The 19,890-nt window shown below is 37.0% G+C and overlaps 2 protein-coding genes across 4 annotated transcripts in view; one reads left to right on the top strand and one right to left on the bottom strand.

The window, feature by feature from the left end:
• Positions 1-6,095: 6,095 nt before the first annotated feature.
• Positions 6,096-19,371, bottom strand: GOLT1B (golgi transport 1B). Its single transcript, XM_086713912.1, has 5 exons — positions 19,217-19,371; positions 13,375-13,466; positions 11,578-11,756; positions 10,405-10,486; positions 6,096-8,543 (listed from the first exon to the last, which is right to left on the bottom strand). Exons 1-5 carry the CDS (start codon positions 19,239-19,241, stop codon positions 8,505-8,507), a joined length of 417 nt encoding a protein of 138 aa, XP_086570038.1. The 5' UTR covers positions 19,242-19,371; the 3' UTR covers positions 6,096-8,504.
• A 154-nt stretch (positions 19,372-19,525) lies between these two features.
• Positions 19,526-19,890, top strand: part of RECQL (RecQ like helicase) — a 58,435-nt gene continuing 58,070 nt past the window's right edge. The window contains exon 1 of one of the 3 annotated variants that reach the window (XM_086713911.1): positions 19,526-19,658. The gene's annotated coding sequence lies outside the window, so the exon portion shown is untranslated. The remainder of the gene's footprint in view (positions 19,659-19,890) is intronic. The other 2 variants (XM_086713909.1, XM_086713910.1) reach the window with 2 other exon arrangements.

The following is a 19,890-nucleotide window of genomic DNA, read 5'->3' on the forward strand; positions in this document are numbered from 1 at the left end:
GATATCCTGAATATATCAGAATCATCGTTTTTTGCTTTTCCCACTAGCTTCCCAAAGTAGTTATTAGTAGTAGTAGAGACAATGATTAACAAGCCCAGGCTGAATCAAAAGTAAATGAATACAGTAAGCAAACTTGTTTTGGGTAGCTAGCTATCAAAGCTATCACTGATGACTAAAGATGAATCCTTTGGGCAGAAATGAAAAGGTTAGGGGATCTCAATGGAATTTTACATCAATCCTTCACCTAAGTATCCATTCGATTCTTTAACAAACATTTATTAAAAGCCTACTATGTATTGGGCATTTCTTCTTTTAGTTCAAGGGACACAGCCATGCATTAAAAAGACACCTTCTCTGCTGTGATCAAGCTTATCTTCCAGTCAGGGGAGAAATACCGTAAACTAGTAAACAGGTAAATAAGGTAATTCAAAACTGTTTTAAATGCTTTATAAAGTAAAAATAAGCTAGGTGATGTGATAAGGTAAGTGGTGGGCTGGTTCAGGGAAGGCAACAATTGAAGGGGTCTGGAAGGATCAGGTAGAATCAGACATGAGATGAGTTAGAGTGAGAATTAGTGTAACAGGCAGAGTAAAGAAAAGCAAAATCTTGGGATGACAAAGAGCTTGGCTTGTTTGAGGAATAGGGAGGAGACCAATGAGGCCAAAGCTAAGTTGGTCACAGGGTGATAGGCGAGAGCACTTGGAAATGAGGTTGGAGAGGAAGAATTGGACCAGTTCATGTGCAAACATGGTTATAAGCAAAAGTGATGATGGCTTAGATTTGGGTGGTACTTGCAGGGGAATGGAGAGGTGTAAATGAATTTGGGATAGATGTTAGAGATAGAAAATGTAGAACCTGTGGATAAATGGGATATGAGAGTATAAGAAAAATAAATCAAGGATGAATTTTGGGTTTTTGGCTTAAACATTGGGTATGATAAAGCCATTACTGAAATTGGAGACTTCATAAGGAGTCAGTTAAAGAGACGGAAATTAAATTTGAATATTAAAATTAAAATATGCATTAAGCATTCAAGTTGAAATGTTAAGTAGGCAGTTGGAAATGCAAAACTCTACAGAGCTCAGCAAAGAGGTCACCAGCCTATAATTTTTTTTTAATGTTTTTTATTTATTTTGAGAGGAAAAGAGAATATGTGAAAGGGGGAAGGGCAGAGAGAGAGAGACAATGGGGCGCAAACCCACGAACCCAGAGATCATGACCTGAGCCAAAGTCGGATGCTTAACCAACGGAGCCATCAGGCACCTGCGTAGTACAACCTTTTAATAAAGCATGAAGCATGTTTACCAATAGACACAAACATCTTTAGTGTCTCTCCAATAGGAATCCAAAGCTCACTCACCTAACCAAGTAAGGCACCCAAACGCCCCGAGACTTTTTTCTAAAGGCAGAATTCAAATTTAAGAATTCTATGAATTTTAAGGAAGGAAAAGGATTGGAATTGAACAAGAACACCTAGAGACTAAGAGGAGTTACAAAAGAGAAGCAGGGGGGCACCTGGGTGGCTTAGTCAGTTGAGCATCCAAATTCAGCTCAGGTCATGATCTCATAGTTTATGAGTTCAAGCCCCACATCTGGCTCACTGACTCACTGCTGTCAGCACAGAGCTTGCTTCAGATACTCAGTCCCTCTCTCTCTGCCCCTCCCCTGCTTGCACTCTCTCAAAAATAATTAAAAAAAGAAGAAGAAGAAGAAGACGACGACGACGACGACGACGAGAAACAGGGACAGAGCTATGAAAACAAACATACAGAGATAAACAGGAGGAGAGCCAGCAAAACAAGTTGAGGTGAAGCAATAAAAAAGAAAAGAGAAATTTCCAGAGATCATGAGGCCATGGAAGCCAGCAGAATATCTAACAATGTTGGAAGGTCAAGCTAGATGAGCACTAGGAAGTGTGCACTGGATTTGGGAATGTGATAGCTTTTGAGGCCATAAGCTATATTGGAGTGGGTCTAAAGTGAATAGGATATGAGGAAAGAAAGACAAGTGTGCACAATTTTTAGGTTAGTTTCACTACATTTCACTAAAAGGGGGAAAGAAAAAGTGATTTTTTTTTTTAAAGAGTAGATGCTTGAGGATGGTGGAAGTGTGTTATTAATTTTTGGCCTTCCAGTAATATCTGAACGCTTTCATTTTTAGGGAATTCCTAAAGTTTTCTAAATTATGAATTATGGAATAAGAATCTTGGTGGGAGGCAGACTCTTCCTTCTATTGTACAAGCTGAAAATGCTAGGCACTCACTTTCCCAGCCTCCCTTTGAGCTAGGATATGAGCACATGACACAGGCTTCACCAATCAGACATGCCCACTTGGATGGGAAATCTGGAGCTAAAATGGAGGAAAGTGGGAATTAGGAGAAGCATGTTCTGGTGCCGAAGTGGTTGTGGTAAGTTTAAGTTTCTGGGGGCAATATTGCCTGCCTACAGGGCTAAAGTCAGATTCCAGGATGGTGATACCACCTGCAGTGTCCTGCTAAAATCAGGTTTGTTGGTGTGTCTGAATAACAATTAAGAAACCATTTACCGAACGTGTGTGCTGATCGAGATGACCAGGGGAAGGGGACATTAATGATGCTGAACATAAGGTAACTTCAAAAAGGAATGTGTAGAATGCAAGAGGGAAAGGATGCAAAGTATATCAATATTCAGTCGAAACAGTTACATACATAGGCAGATACTGAACAAGGACCTGAGTACCCACCATATGCTAAGGTACCATAGATAAGCAAGATAATCCCTTTCCTCTAAAAGTTAGAGTAGTGCTCCTCAGGAACTAAAATGCATATGAATCACTTGGAAAACTTGTAAAAATGCGGTTTCTGATTTAGTACAGCTAGGGTGAGGTCTGAAATTCTCATTTCTAATAAACTCCCCGGTGACGCTGATGGATGTTACTCTACTGATCCTGAGACATTTTGAGTAGTAAAGCTTTAGATGATATAAGTGACAAAAATGAAACTTTGTGAGTCTGTGTGGCTGGGAAAATGGCTAGCAATAGAAATATCAGGGAGTGTACGGGGAGAGAACAGATACAGTTGATTTGGGATTGAAGTTTGAGGGGCTGATGCTCTCTATCCGCAAATAGATTGTGTAAGAGAGATTAGGATTTGGGCACTTGATATTTAGACTTGCCAGCTGTGAAGACATGAACATAAGGTTAGGTTAGTAAATGAGAATGGAATATAGAAAGTAGTCTGTAGGTAGAAACTCGAGGAATATTTATTCCCTTTAAAGCATAAGTCAAGCAAGAAGGAGACAAAGCTGCTCCTGTAGTGTTTCCCAAGGTCTTAGAAGAAGGAAAACATTAAAAACTAAGGACTAAAAGGTTACCATCCAAACTGGATAAAATCATAATATTTCTTTAAGGGGGCGCCTGGGTGGCGCAGTCGGTTAAGTGTCCGACTTCAGCCAGGTCACGATCTCGCGGTCCGTGAGTTCGAGCCCCGCGTCAGGCTCTGGGCTGATGGCTCAGAGCCTGGAGCCTGTTTCCGATTCTGTGTCTCCCTCTCTCTCTGCCCTCCCCCGTTCATGCTTTGTCTCTCTCTGTCCCACAAATAAATAAAACGTTGAAAAAAAAAATTTAAATATTAGATTTTAGGATTTAATTTCAAGGGATGGTAGCAACTTCCAAAAATGAGCAATAAACTAAATAAAATTATATATTGTTTCAAATGAAGTCCTAAGTGAAACCCAAATGTTAGGTCACTCAACAAACAAATAAAATGCCTCTTCCCCCTCTCCCTACCAAAAACACAGAAACATTTTTAGGAAGAGGGACAGGAAAGTGAATCACCAATAAAACCATGTTTTGAATTTATAATTTGAAGGAAAAATGTATGATGTGGCTTGTTTATAAAGGTTTAGGTGATGAATTCACAAGCAGATGCTTTACGTCAAAGCTGCCATTTTCAGTGTAATACGCACAAACAAAGAGAATGGTTTTGACATATTATCAATATTGTAGTCTTATCAAAAGCGGCATAATGCATTTGTTCTAAAATGGCATTGCCTCCCAATATATTTTTTGTTAAATCACAACATTTTAGGACTTTTACATATCTAAACTTAGAGATAGGCTAAGAAAAGTTACTTGATCAAAAAACACTTGAGGGATAAAACCATTCAATTTTGTTCTGCTGATATTATGACCAGGCACCAGACAACTTGGATAAACCTTTTTTTTTTTTTAATTTTTTAATGTTTATTTATTTTTGACAGAGAGAGAGAGAGAGAGAGAGAGAGAGAGAATGAGCAGGGGAGGGGCAGAGAGAGAGGGAAACATAGAATCTGAAGCAGGCTCCAGGCTCTGAGCTGTCAGCACAGAGCCCGACGCGGGGCTTGAACTCATAGACCGTGAGATCATGACCTGAGCTTAAGTCGGATGTTCATCTGACTGAGCCACCCAGGCACCCATTGGTTACACCTTTTTTAAAGACATATTCAACGAAGACCATTTTGCCTGTATTACTGATGCTACCTGAATTCTTCCAATCGACTGCAGTGTGCACAGGCCATTTATACAATAATGGTCACTGTTTAAATCATATTTTTACAAGGTTAGTGATTATTGTGTTCATATAGGCAACACATTATTTTGGGTAAAGTTACTTGGATAATATGGCTATTATACTAATAAAATATCCAAATTACTTCTTTGATGACAGAATAGAGGATTTTGGTATATATGAATGAGGTCATTGGTTCAATCTTCTACTTTGGCTTTATTCTATGCCAGGGCCAGTCTGCCACGTAGGTCAGCTGTCTCACAAATAGAAGTATCTTTCTCAAAGGGCTACCAGTTTCTGATTCAGGGACACAGAAAAGGCCTGCTATCCAAAATAAAACTCCCTATTCATTGGCCAATGTCTACTGTCTTTCTTTTACTTAAGGTTTTGAACCTTGGGAATCTCTTTTCCATAACCAAATAATACAAAACAAGTGGAAAGTTCTATGAGAGGACAAGGATGGACCAGATGTTTCGGTATAGCGGGTCAAAGAAGATATGACAGAGGTGCACTTTTGATTTGGTCTTGAGAGCTAATAAAGACAAGGTTGTGGAAGAGTGTGCCAGAGGCTCCTGGGTGGATCACTCAGTCCGTTAAGCATCTAACTCTTGATCTCAGCTCAGGTCTTGATCACATGGTAGTGAATTTAAGCCCTATGTTGTGCCCCATGCTGGGTGTGAAGCCTATTAAAAAAGAAAAAAATGTGTGCCAGTTGTTGGGTTTGGGGCATCCTACTTCTGTGTCCAATCTCCTACATGGGTACAGGTAACAGAAGGGTAGAGGTTGGAACATTTTAGCACAGAGGACAAGGTTAGACAGATAAACAGATTTAAGACTTCTGGTTTGCCGGAAAATAGTCAAGACTTGACGTTCAATTATTGGATTCAACAAATACTTATTGGGTACCTTAAGTGGTAGACATAGCCAGTGATTTTTAGTCTTACCAAAATTTATAATCAAAACACCGCAGAAGTGGTTTCGTCACAAAATACTTACGAATTGTTACTATTCTTTCCATTTTGAGAAAAATAATTTAAACATTTCTCCAGTTTCTGTCAACTTTTTAACCTAAGGTTTGAGTACATCTAAACAATTTGGAAATGAAAAATGCAATGACCATTTTATAGAAAAGAAAACTGCATATAAGGCTAATTTAAAAAAAAAACGAGGCAAGCTATTGTGCAATGCTAAACTAATTTTTTAGGATTTCATTATAAAGATTTATTTGACCGCTCTTAAGGACTGAATATGTATCCTCCCCAAATTCATTATGTTGAGACCTTAACCCTTAATATGAGGGTATTTGGAGGTTGTGTTTTGGGGGAAGCAGTTAGGTTTAGATGAGGTCATGAAGATGAGCTCTCCATGATGGGATTAGTGTCCTTATAAAAAGATGAAGAGACTAAAGCTGTCTGCCACACGAGGACACAGCAAGAAGGCACTAACTGAGTCTACCCTCACCTGTCTTTTTGGACTTCCCAGCATCCAGAACTGTGAGAAACAAATGTCTGTTTATACTACCCAGTCTACAGAATTTTGTTATAGCAGCCGGAGCTAAGACAACCACCAATTAATAGAAAAGTACCCTTTTATTGAGAGGTAAGACAAGTGTATTTACAATATTCAATTGTTAGATCATATAATCTGACTGTGAGACTTTTTAAAGCAGCAGTATTCCAGGAATTACAATTTATAAGGGGAAAAGAAAAACATTGCAAGTATGTTTCTGTTACAGAAAATACATTTGAACAATGCCAGATACACTTAAGGCTAAGTAGTATTAGACCTTCTCCTCCATCTTTATAGCAATGATCAAAGTACATTTTTGTCACAAAGACAGAAGGCTAATTTTGGAAAGGAAGAAACAATACAATGTACAGTGCTTTCTGTCAGAAGACTAATATGTTTAAAAATAGAGCCTCATCAGTGGTTATGAATAAGAAATATACAGTGCTGCCGAGCAGTCCCAAACTCACATTTGAGATTAACTGTGGACTCTTTGAAAACTGAAAACTGCTCCAGCCTCTCAATCTTACTAGGGACTGGGAAATTATCAAATCCTTTACACAACTTCTAATAATGCTTCTGAAATAAGATTTTGAAAAAGTTATCTGTTACAGTGCAAAGAACATTTTGATAGAAATTCATGTCTACAAAGGAGTTAAATAATACACATGTTCCTTACATTAACAGATACTGTTCTTGTTCTAAAAAGGTAGAATTATCTAGTCACTGAAAATAATATGGATCAGTCAAAAATATGTAGAAGAGTCCTACAGGGCAACTTGTATAAGTCGATCCCCAAAATATGTATATATTTGACACTCTCCCAAATGAGGATATTACTTTTTTGAAGAACATTAGACACAACACTAGGTCTCTTATTATTCCATGAACTATTGAGGTAGGAGTCTCATTTTGTCAATATCATCTAGTTTCACAGATTATGTCATAAGTCAAATGCCAGTACCAAAAGGCAGTAATCCACAAGACTGAACCATTAAACTACATACCAAGTCTTTCCTTCTTTCGACAAGCAAGAATGGGAGTTCCCTGTGTATTGAGATTTAACTAAAAATAATATAAGCTATGATATATTTTGTAGACATGTTTCTAAATAAAAATCACAAATTTCAATTATGCATTAAAAAGCTTTGCAACTGTTAAAAAAAAAGGTAAATAATGCAATCATTAGTGGTATAACAAATAGTACTGTGGCTGTTGAAATGTGTTCTTACATCTACCAGAAAAGCTGTCAACTTGGAAAACTACCAAGAAACAACCACTGTTTCTTACTGCCAGTCAAGCATCAATAGTTGGAAAAACAACATATTTTTTTAGTGTCATGTTTTTAAGAAACTATAGCCCATTTAATTACAGTAAACTAACTTTAGCATGTGAATTCTGGTATTTTCTCCATGAACTCAAGACAAAGCATCTTATGAAGCATTCATCATGCGTATTGATGTTTATGTTATGAAAAAGCTAAAAGTAAAGGAAAACTCAATTTTACATGAAAAGCCCTTAACAAATACCTGTAAGTTTAACCTTTTAACATATTACATCTTAAAGTCAACATTACCAATAGTTATTTATGAAAAGCAAAACAGTAAAACCACTGCTAAAATCAAAAACAAAAACAAAAAAAGAAAGGAAAACTACACCATGACATGGAAAAATCCATTTGGTTTGCATCATTTAGTATCTTAAATAAAAGACTATTCAATGTAACAGACTACTTCATGGTTAAGAATGCTTTTTGTTAGATGCTTACATGTAATGTAGGATATAGATAACCAAGTTAGACTCTCAAGACTTATGAGTAGTTCTGGAGTGTTCAGTTATAAAGAATAAATGACCTTTGCGTATTCCAACAGTGAATATCTAGTTCAGTTTTCATCTGGCTCTAAAATATTAAGAATCAGAAGAACCACAAATGTTTTATTTTAGCCATATGTTTACAAAAAAAAGTGATTCATACATCAAAACTGGGTTTTCCTTGGTTTTAATACATTAAAATGACATAATCCAATCTAACTCATGCATCACTTTCAGAGACACAGTGCAACTGGAAATATTTTTGCCATTCCAGTGGATATTTCTAAAAAGCAAATGCCTATGCGTGCTCCTGCACCTTCAAAATAAAAAGGAAAGAAACAGGCACCACAGTTCTCCAAGGATGGCTGTGCTTCGCACATTGTGGATAAACAATAAAAATCGCCTTCAAGAGTTTCAATAAGTACTGTAACCTAGAGTTCATCTCCTTTAGTTTGCTTGCTGACTTCTCAGATCACTTGATTAGAAGCCTGTTCTCATTGCTTCTTTGTTAACTGCTATTGGTACTTTGTAGACTATGCGTTTTAAACTTCTGTAAAGAACATTACAAGCTATTTCATGTAATTTAATTTTGTGCTGAATATTCTTCAAAGGATTTTATAAATAATACAATATTTTAAATGAGTCTTCAATTCACTTGTTGTTATACCATATTGTTGCTTTCTCCAACTTTATCTACAAACTGCAAGGAGAAGAAAAACAGATAATTAAAAGAAAGCCCAGAGCATTACAAAAACATTGTATCAACATTTTATATGTTGATTTAAAAAACCAACTTCGTAAGATTCGTGGCAATTTAAGGTGTGACTGACAATGGTTAATCCAGTACTACTCACCACAATCTTCTGACATGTAAATGTGTATAAAAATTTTTCTTTTCTAAGGTTGTTTTTGCATGACATGTTACGCATATGACTTTAAGGGTGCAACACAAGAAATGCAACACAATGAATAAAAAAAAACTGGATAAAATGAAGGTAACACTGCTAGCTTAACAAAACAATAAAAAAATAAAAAGCTGAAATGTCAGCCATTCATGCATTAATGAACCCAATAAGATATTTCCACTGACCATTACTGTGGATCTCTTCTGGGCCTATGTAGTCTTTGAACAAACAGATTTAACTCCATTAAGTTCAACAATTAACAACAGCTATTGACTAAAAATACTTTAAATGTGTATTCTGGACTTCAGACTGAAAGTGGCAATGACATTAAAAATAGATGTAATGAGGCAAGCACAAATTAATAACTACAGAATATAAATTTTAACACACGTTAATGTTAACTGGTTATTTACTTTGGCTACTCCACCCCAAATACAAAGCAATTGGGCCTTCTTCAGCATTCCAGATGGTGATGCAAATATTGAAACAAAATAATTAGTGGATATATTAAAAGTTGTGTAACCCAAGTGGTCACAATACTATCAAACTCTAGCAATCATTTAACCTTCTTTTCATTTCACTATTCACACTTTTACTTAAGAATTTATTATAAGAAAGTAATAATGATAGGAAACATAACTGACAGCATTGGGTGTTTATTTATGCAAACAATGAAGGATCCTTAAATTAAGGACATGAATAATGATTACAACTGCATAACTAGAAGTTTCAGTAAATTCAAAAGCCATTCTAAGTAAAAACAACATTTACTACACTATGAGTTTGGAGATTAATGCAAATGAAATCAGAATATACATATTCCAACCTTTTATATTATTATAAATAGGTAATGGGTGCACTAAAACTAAATGTTGCTTTGAAAGTACCATGGATTCATTAGGATTTCAGTTAAATTTATGTGTAGAGAAAGCACAACATTCTCTCTCTAAAAGTAACTTCAAACATCAAGGTTGTCTGGGCTGTAATATTCTGACTCTAAAATTGACTTGAGGTTGAAAATGAGATTTTTGTCTTACAGTGGTACCTATTCTTCTGTGGGTGAGCCATCCTTTAGCTCTCTGAGAATCCAGTAAATGCTATGGACTTTGTTAGTAACATCTACAAATGTCTGTAAACAACTTTAGGATGTTGATGGCCCATCTTGGAGGAACAGATTTGATGAGATCATTCAAACTGTGGAACAGAGTTGGGAACAGCATTTTATCATCTGACTTCCAGTATAATTAGTGCTTGATTTAATTGTCTTAATGCATGCTATTGGTGATACTAAGAAAGAAAATAATATTTACTAAAAATAATGATGTCCTTTTTATATAATGGCTTCTAAAATTAGAGATCATATAAAAGTTAATTGAAAAGTACCAGAACTTTCAAAGAGAAAGGCACAATATAAATTTGAGTTACATTAAAAAAAAATAAATAAAACAAGAATATTAAATGGATATAGTGAAACAAAATTCCAGGTTTTGTAAGGTCAGCAATGATTATTTTCTCTGGTATTCATGGTAATCTATGGCAATGTAACAATTTATATCATAATAAAAACATCAATTACTTGTATTTCTAGAAGTAAAGAACATCACAGTATTTATTTTGTAGGTTTAAAAATTTTATTTCTAATACATGATTACTTACTGATCTAATTCCAGGTAAATTCAAGAGGGATCCAAGGACTGGTACTCTTCTAATAAAGCCAATGACCACAGGAAAGAAGCCCCTAGGAAGAAGGAAAAAAAGGTTCTCAGAACTTACATATTCTTTATTATCAAAATCAATTGCTAACCAAGTAAAAAGAAAGGATCCTATTAAAATTCTAAATGTTTTGGAGACTTCAAATTTCAAATGTACCTTTAGTGGTAATGTTTCTTTCCTCTCCCAGGATTTGATCTTTCTTAATTATGCTCATATAGTATTTTGCTTATACATTTGTAACAGCATTACTACTATTATTACTACTACTATATTCTTTTTTTTAAAGTTATTTATTCATCTTGAGACAGAGAGAAAGTGCAAGCAGGAGAGGGGCAGAGAGAGAGGAGAAAGTGAGAATCCTAAGTAGGCTCTGTAGCAGTGCAGAGCCTGATGCGGGGCTCAAATCCATGAAACATGAGATCATCACCTGAACTGAAGTCAGATGCTTAACCGACTGAGCCACACAGGCTCCCCTACTACTGGATATTTATAGTCTAGTGCCCATATCAGAAATGAGAGATTTTCTAAGGCGGATTTGACACTTAATTCATTTTCATGTCTTCCCATGAAGAATATGGTATTTGGCAGAGAGAAGACAAAGGATATACATTTCCTGAATAAATAAACTTACCTTATATAAAGGTATTTTCTCACATTGCATGCTATTATTTATTCACTTAGTAACTAGCATTTGTAAAATGTTAACTGATCAAAATCTAACATAGTTCATTTAGCACAAAATTTTCTAATATGAGTATGTACTAAAAGAATTGTCATCAAGTGTTAAAATGCTGTATGTATGTATCACTGTTTAGTTGATAAAAATAGCAGACACAGTGCCTTAATAGAAAAGACAGTGCCTTAAAATCCCAATAAAATGAATTTTATTGCATTGAAAATACAAGATAATGTATACTATTTATACATTTGATAAACACTTTTATAGTTGACTGAATTATCTAAAGCTGTAATAAAAGATTCAATGTAAATAAAAATCCATTTGAGAAAATTATGGTCTTTGTATTCATGCTGATGCAAATATCTGGGCTTTTGTAATAATTATTTGAGGTACTGGTTCATTGAAAGAGAAAAGGTAAAATAAAAAAATTGCCTTACCTGAACAATAGAAAGAATCCATAAATTTCAAAGATCATGCCTATCAAAGGCCAACCAATAAGGACTACAAATACTCCACCCAGGAAAAATCCTGTCGCTTTCATTTTATGTTTTTGGAAGAAGAATCTGAATGTTCTTTCTAAACCAATTACAAAAGCCAAGCCAGCCACAAATAAAACCTAGGAGAGAAAGAAAATGCAAGATAGGAAAAGCAGTTACACACACTGCATAAATTTGAAAAGCAAGGTCAAAGCTAAATATAATAAAAAGAAATACATCTGGCTCTTAGTGTGGGCAACTGGCTGGAGAAAACTACAGTGCACACGAAGAGGCAGAACCAAGGAGTGTGCTAAGCATGCTAATGTTGTAGTTGTAGTCCAGTCTTCTCAGTCCTCTTCTATCTTGATTAAATGCAGAAAAAGAGAACTAAAGATTAGATGTTACTGAAGGGCATGTGCACATGCAGTGGTTTTCCCAGGTAAACTAGATGGAGAGGGCTTGGCTAAGCAGATGAGAGGGAGGGCAAAAAAAGAAGGCTGCCCATAAATATGTCACCCGAAGGTATTCCTGGTTTTGCACACTTCACCCTGGGCTAGAGGTGTTCTGTGGGTGGGAGAAGTACTGACATGGCCAAGATGATGGAAGAAACCATGAAAAGCCAGGAAGAGGAATTAGTCTTACTAATTCCAGAATATCTGGTGGCAGCAGAAATAAAAATAAAGCCACGTTCTCAAATATATATTTTGTATGTTTTCAGATAGTGAACAAGAAATGGTGATCTAGTAAAAGCTTGTTTTTTCCCAGGCTTTATTCCCAATACTTGCCTTCCTTCCTATCTTTTTTTTTTTTTTAATGGGATGAAACATTTTTATTTAATTTTTATTTACTTATTATTTTTTGAGAGAGCGAGCGAGCGTGCACGCACGTGTGCACACATACACATAATTAGGGGAGGGTGAGAGGGAGAGAAAGAATACTAAGCAGGCTGAATGGCTCAGCGTCCACAGGGTGATGGTGGTGGTGGTTTCCAATCCCTCAAACCTTGAGTTCATGACCTCAGCAGAAATCAAGAGTTGAAGGCTTAACCGATTGAGCCTCCTAGGTGCCCCATTTCATAACTGTGTTTAATGAAAAATTTTCATACAAATATTGATTGAACCTAATGATTAAGCTTCGTATTCTCAGATACCAATGCTACTTATATGTTATTAATTAACCTATCGATTTTGAACAATTTTGTTACCCTTTATATCTTCCAATTTCCAATGACAAGCCCAACAGTAATACACACTTCTAAGATATTTCACTCTTGCACAACCTCCACACATGGACAACAAAGTACAGTCCAAATAAACAATATGCACGTTTCTTAGGAAGTCAACTCTTAATATACAGATATATTAAGAGGTTTAAATGGCTTTTAAAAACCTATTTCATGCTACTGAACCAAATTTCTAAAGTCATATGTTTTAAGTTAAACATATTTATGAATTTACCAAGACATAGGGGCTACCAAGTCATTTATTTTGAACTCCTATTTAGAGGCAGCCTTGATTTAATCTATTGTATATCACACATCAAACACTTAACAGAGTAGTTATTCAAAAACTTCTTTAAGTGTTTACCTTTTATTTAAACAGAAAACAGGTTTTACTTCTGATGGAAACAGAGAAGCTAACAGGAATCTTTACATGAATAATAGGGAATTGTTTCCCCCCAACCTAACAGCAGGCAATAATTCATTTGCAGTTAAAATTTCCTTACGAATTTAGTTAAAATATATATTGAAAAACTCACATTTCCAATAGCCAGTAGTGCTTTGTCAAAAAAGAGAATCATTCCAAAGAACAGGAAAAACACTCCAAATCCTGTTAATCCCATTCCAATTTCTGCAATATAAATTATATAGTTAAGGGTAGAGAAAAATTAAAGTTACATTAAGATCCCTATAAACTAAGTAAGAAAGTTTCTCAGTTTTTCTTTTGGATGATATAAGAAAATAGGTTCCTAACATTGCAGGTTAACTTTATGACATTCATTAAGGTCTATAACAAAGTAACATCAGCAAATAACCTCAACATATAAAATATGAATTTATGAGAGACAGCACTTCTCATAAACATATGCATAACAGAGAAAGATAATCAGGATTCTAAATCTTGGGTTGTAAATTTTTTCCCTCCCAAGAACTCCTCTGGCACCAGGCATAAATGTATGAGTTTACTTTTACTATTTATCTCTTTCATATTCTATGACATTATTTATATGCACAATATCTCCAGTACTTCTTCCTTCTTTTCATCTAACTCCTTCTTTAACCCAGTGGAAATGTTACAGTGGGTCTGCACGGTATACTTCACTCCATGATACACTTCTCACAACAATAGTATTTTGAGAATCACATTGCCATCTCCTCAAAAGTTAATTTTCAGAAGGTTATGTATCACTTTTAACTTCTTGATGGTATGGGTTTATCTTCTATAAATTACCTAAACCATGAATCCAATCACATGTTTAGTGTACGAGTCCTAAAAGCAGCACTCCAGAGTTTCAAAGAACACAGTTGTACTTAATATTAATATTCTGGAGTTTTATTCTTTTTATTCAAAGACTCCGAAATGCCTGTATCTCTTCTAGGTACTATCTGATGGTGAATGAAGCATAAGCACTGAAGTTTATGTTCATCCTGTATATAAAACTAATAATTTTATTACCTTCACATTCTCTTGGTCTTCTCTTTTCAGTCTGAAGATTGCTAACTTTCTAAGATTACAGTTGTCCTTTTCTGTTAATGCTAAAAGCATAAGCCACTAAGTCACCTTGATCATTTTAGTTTTGCTGTCAGAAAATACTCACCAATCCTTATTTTACCTAGATGCTTACTATCTGCTTGAAATAATCAATCAGAGCAAAAACTACCATATTTTTGGAAACTCAATTTTATTTTATATTATTTTTTTAATGTTTATTTATTTTTGAGAGACAGAGAGAGAGAGAGAGACAGAGCACGAGTGGGAGAGAGGCAGAGAAAGAGAGACACAGAATCTGAAGCAGACTGCAGGCTCCGAGCTGTCAGCACAGAGCCCTATGAGAGGCTGGAACTCACGAACTGAGAGATCATGACTTGAGCGGAAGTAGGATGCTTAATTGACTGAGCCCCCCACGCGCCCCTGGAAACTCAATTTTAAATACACCATTAATGATTTCTGATCTGTTACTTAACTTTTTGGCTGTGGCTCCAGAAAGCCCAAATCTAGGTCACAGCCACTTAAGAAAAAATTTAAGACTTGTAAAATGTTCTGATGAGTTGAATACTTCTATCATATACCTTTTCTATATCCCCCATGTCCTCAATTTGCAGTTATCTACTGCCTTCCATTCCAGCTACCTTTTCTCCCAAAGTTAGTCTAAAAGAATTCAGGTACTAGTCTATAAATATACTGATAAATGTATTCCACAGACACAAAATCCTATGAAAATGTGAAGCTAATGCTTTCATGCTTAAATCCCTTAAGAGAATTCAACAAAATAACTGTTTAGCTGTCAGACATAATTTCCTAGAGGAAAACATGGACAAAAGAACAAGTAAAATTCCATTGTATAACTATTTAGTAGTTAGGATTTAGTTATCGACAGCTGAGTTACTTGAGTATGACTAACTTCCAACTTTTCATAAATTGTCCTAATGATTACATAAAAATTTTGAGAGGTTTGTTCAGCAGAAAGGAATTATATAGAAATACACCTACTATGTACTGAGAATTTACCATGAATTAGCCATTAGGAGGTGCTTTGCATGCCTTACATAACTTAATCCTCCCAATACTACTGCAAGGTAGGTATCATTACATCATTTTAGAGATCGAGTAAGAGGAGTTTAGAGAGATGACTTAATATACCTGGAGTCACACTTCTGGCTAACCATTTGGACTCAGTCCCTGTCCTTACCTATTACATCATACCCCTTCCTACAGGATTTTCTTACCTTTTTTTTAGGTTAAATATGTTTGATTAAATGAAATTCAAGGGCACTGGAGCATACTGAGCTTCTGGGAGAAGCATCTCTAGGTGACTCAAGTTTAATAGGATTAGTTTGTTACCTAACACAACTAAGTAGGTGTTAGTAGAAGTATTAAAAATTGACTGCTGTGAAAAAAGATAATATCTGGATATGGTTTCATATTCACTGAAGTGTTTATACAAATATGTTGTAATTCTTTTAACAAAAATGTGAGGTGAAAAGTAGCACCCGCCCCACGTATCACAGATTAGGAACTCATCTGTTCATAGAATCAGCAAATGTATGTATGTGGTGCCTTGGAGGTGGGGGGACAGCTGGGCAGGAAGAGTGATGGTTGCGTGGAGTCAGGCTAGAATTCAAACCCTGTTTCTGGACTCCACAGCTTAAAAACCGTAACAGGGGAACCAAAACTATTTCATCCAGTGTAGTCCAGGAGGAGACAGTTGCCTGTGACATATTTGCCCAAACTGGTACTGGCATCATGTTGCCAAGTTATTTCCGGACCTGAATGGGCCAAAAGTCTCTAACTGGCCTCACTGTGCCCTTTTCTCATCTCCTGAATTCCCATCTTCCCTAGGCTTATGCATTCATAAGCCCTCTGGTTAGTAAAGCCCTACATGGAGTTGCCCGCTCATCACCAGGATCATATCCAGAAAAACAAATTTACCTTCCTCTCTTGCAGCTATCAAATCTGCATTCCTCTTGCCCATGTGTGTGGTTTTTTTTTTTTTTAAAGAACAATCTAATAAAAACAACTTAATGAAATTTTTCTAAAATAAAAAGAGAACTTATTGTGGAAACTTTATAAGGAAAGATACGCTTAATCCAATAGCAATCACTAACATTTTGGTATCTTATTTAAAAATTTTAATATTAGCTTTCTCTTTCTTCCTATGCCTTTTAAAAAACAGAAAATTTCATTATAAAGAACTCGACTGAATATCAGCTAATTGAACCACTCAACTGAATATTACGGTAGAATTTCAGACAAAGTGACATAATGATGTAAAGATTTACAGGCAGCATGGGAAATACCCTACTCCATCCCCTCAATAAATCTTGTGTTTTTATGGAGGGGGTGGGGAGAGTGCTATTATAGAATCCCTTAAAACAATCATGAATTGCTATTGATTCTGTTCAGTGCTCTGTCACCCTCTCCCAGAATCAGGATTCCAGAATAATCTCGGCAAATCACTTGAATGATGGCCAATTTCTGCAGTTAAACACACACACAAAAACACCATTTGAAATCCAAGAGCTTTTGGTTCACTAACCATTTTGTGTTCCAATCCACTGTCCTAACTAAAACATATGGCAAATGAACATCAAAGAGTATAATTTAACCTTTCTCATCAATTTAATAAGGGGGAACACTCCCTACCTATTCTGCCCACATTCCAACTCAATCCCTTGGTTCTGGATTTTGGAAGAATATAAATCAGGCACCTGTCCCTATAAGAAGTCTTCAACAGAAGAGAATCTCTGTGCAAAGGATAATAGTTCATAGTTTTAATCTGTGTAATAATCAGACTCAGATAAAAAAAATAATACTTTATAGTTAGAATAACTGTGTAGAGATTAAGTACTTCTTCTAATTAGTAGAATTAGAAATAAATTTCAGCAATTTAGGTATACAATTCTCCTAATTTCCTGTAACAACCTAATTTTAATTTTGGGTCTCAGTCAAGAGGAACAGAACACTGCATCACAAACAGAATAGGATCTGACTATCCTACACAATCTCTCTCTCTCAAAAAAAAATCAATGCATAATTGTGTAGGATAAATATCTACTGTTGCAACTATTCTTGCTATGAAAGAATTACATCATTCTAAGATAGATCTCAAATAAGATTTATGTCAAGTCTTCTTAGATGCTAGTATGGTCCAGTGAACACAAAGGTTTCTGAGCCAGGAGACCTGGGATCAAGCCTTGCTTCTGTCACTTTCCTTATGACCACACATTGAATTTCTTTTGAGCCTCTTTTAATTTATAGAACAGATATACCTCTCCCTGCCTTATAGGGCTCTAATAAAAATTCAGTGTAATGATTTACATGAAAGCACTTGATAAAATAAAAGAAGATGCCTTTATACAATTGCTAGTTTCTATTATAACAGTAAGGGGGGTGGGGGGAAGGAGAAAAAAAGAAAGAAAGAAAAAAGGAAAAAAAGAAACAAAAAAGGACTTTATGTTTTCTGATCAGAGCAGGCCAACAGACCAAAAGGGGTCAGTGCAGGTGGCACGAAGGTGTAGACCCATCCAACCACTGGAAGGAAAAGCACCTGATTGGGGTGGTAGTGTATATAGGACACAACAGAAGCTCTGTCAAGTTCAACTCAGCCATGACTTGAATCCAAACTTTAAGACTCCGCTTTAATATAGAGCATTTTATTTATTTATTTATTTTTTCAACGTTTATTTTTATTTATTTTTGGGACAGAGAGAGACAGAGCATGAACGGGGAAGGGGCAGAGAGAGAGGGAGACACAGAATCGGAAACAGGCTCCAGGCTCTGAGCCATCAGCCCAGAGCCTGACGCGGGGCTCGAACTCACGGACCGCGAGATCGTGACCTGGCTGAAGTCGGACGCTTAACCGACTGCGCCACCCAGGCGCCCCAATATAGAGCATTTTAAATGAAACTCTATTTTCAATAGACTGTTTAGATTTTAAAATCTTGAAAATCAAAGTAAGTTAAGCATAATTAAGAAAAAAATCATGACAGATAAAGCAAGGTGAGACAAAAAGACTATCATGACCATTAAAAGATAGGACCCATTGTTGGGCAGATATGTAAATACAAAAACTATTAAGATTGACAAAAGCGTGAGAAAAGTAGAAGTGTTAAAATGAAAGAAATGGTAACAGATAGCAATGCTAACCTTAGATATAAAATAAGCCTGGAGAACTCTGTGGTAGGCAGAAAGAAATGCTAAAATAATAAAACAAACCACAAAGCACAATATACAACATTAAGGAAAGAAATCGTTTAACTGAACACAAAGTGGCTTTTTACTACTGCGGAAACATTAGGTGGTAGAAAAGTGAAGTCGTTTCAAGGAATTTTTGGAAGGTTTCCAGAGGTGGCAAAAGGCGAAATACTCAAAATATTTAAGTGTAAGCATATTTTTTAAAAACCCAAACACCTACAATAGGTGACATCTAAAATACCGCCTCCCAAACAACCGGCCAGTAACTTGTAGAGGACCCCAAGTTTGTCATGTGCAGAAACGTCCCCAAGGATGAACCGCGGGTACCGCGCATCAAACTTTCTCTTGTGGCCATCTGCAGGAACAAAGCGTCCATCTCACTTGGGGTGAGAGCGGCGAGACCCTGGTGCAAGACAGACGCTCAGCAAAGGCTTCCCCCCACTCCAGATCGGACTTCTCCCTAGACCCCGCCGACCCGCCTCCCAGACCAGGTCTGCCACTGCAAGTCCAGCCCCCGACCCCTCAAGGCAGCCCTCCCAGTCCCGCATCCCTCGCTCAGTCCCGCAGGCCGCCGCCCCCAACACGGAGCTTCATTCATTGACCCGGGCAGAGGGGCGGGCGAGCGAAACGAGCTCGAGCAACGGGTGTGTGAGGCTCCAGGCGGGGATACCGGGGCGAGTGCTTACTCTGGGTGTCCGTTAAGGAGATCATGGCTGCAGCGGTGAGGGGAACGGCTACTGCACCTCCGGGCGCCCAGGGCGTTAAGCAAAGTGGGGAGAAAAGAAGCCGGGAAACAACCCAGGGGAGAGCCGCCACGTCTTCCGGAAACACGCAGCCACCCCTACCCTAGCCTCAAGACAGCTTCCCATTGGCGAAATCCGCTCCCAATATAGACCAATCATCCTTAGTCTTGTTCGGTGACGCAAATGGTGGCCACACCCCTTCACCAATTAGAGAAGAGTGTTACTTGCAATTGGTTGAGGAGACCTAACCGGAAGGGCGGATGCTCCCAGCAAGAGGAAAAGGAAAGCTTGGTGGCGGGAAGTTTTCATTGGAGAGTGGCTGAAAGCCGTACCTAGTGGTCCTGAGCCGGGCGCTTTGAGGTGGGAGACCGAGGAAGCGGGTGGGGTGGGGTAGGGGTGGAGTGTGGAGGGGTGGGGATCTGGGGGTAACTCTGCTTTGAATGGGCTAACCTTTCTTTTTCCTTCCTGAGGGCGAGGCCGGTCTATCGCGGATCACTTCCTTTCACCAATATATTGGCAGGAGAGAAACCGGCGTTAATCGTCGCCCGTCTCTAATGGAGTTCGGGCCTTTAGGGGCACCTTGAACTTTCTGCTCCTCTCTTTTTATCTCTAGCCTT

This window comes from Puma concolor, chromosome B4 (assembly GCF_028749965.1).
Source record: "Puma concolor isolate L17-30 chromosome B4, mPumCon1.1.hap2, whole genome shotgun sequence".
NCBI classification, from domain to species: Eukaryota; Metazoa; Chordata; class Mammalia; order Carnivora; family Felidae; genus Puma; species Puma concolor.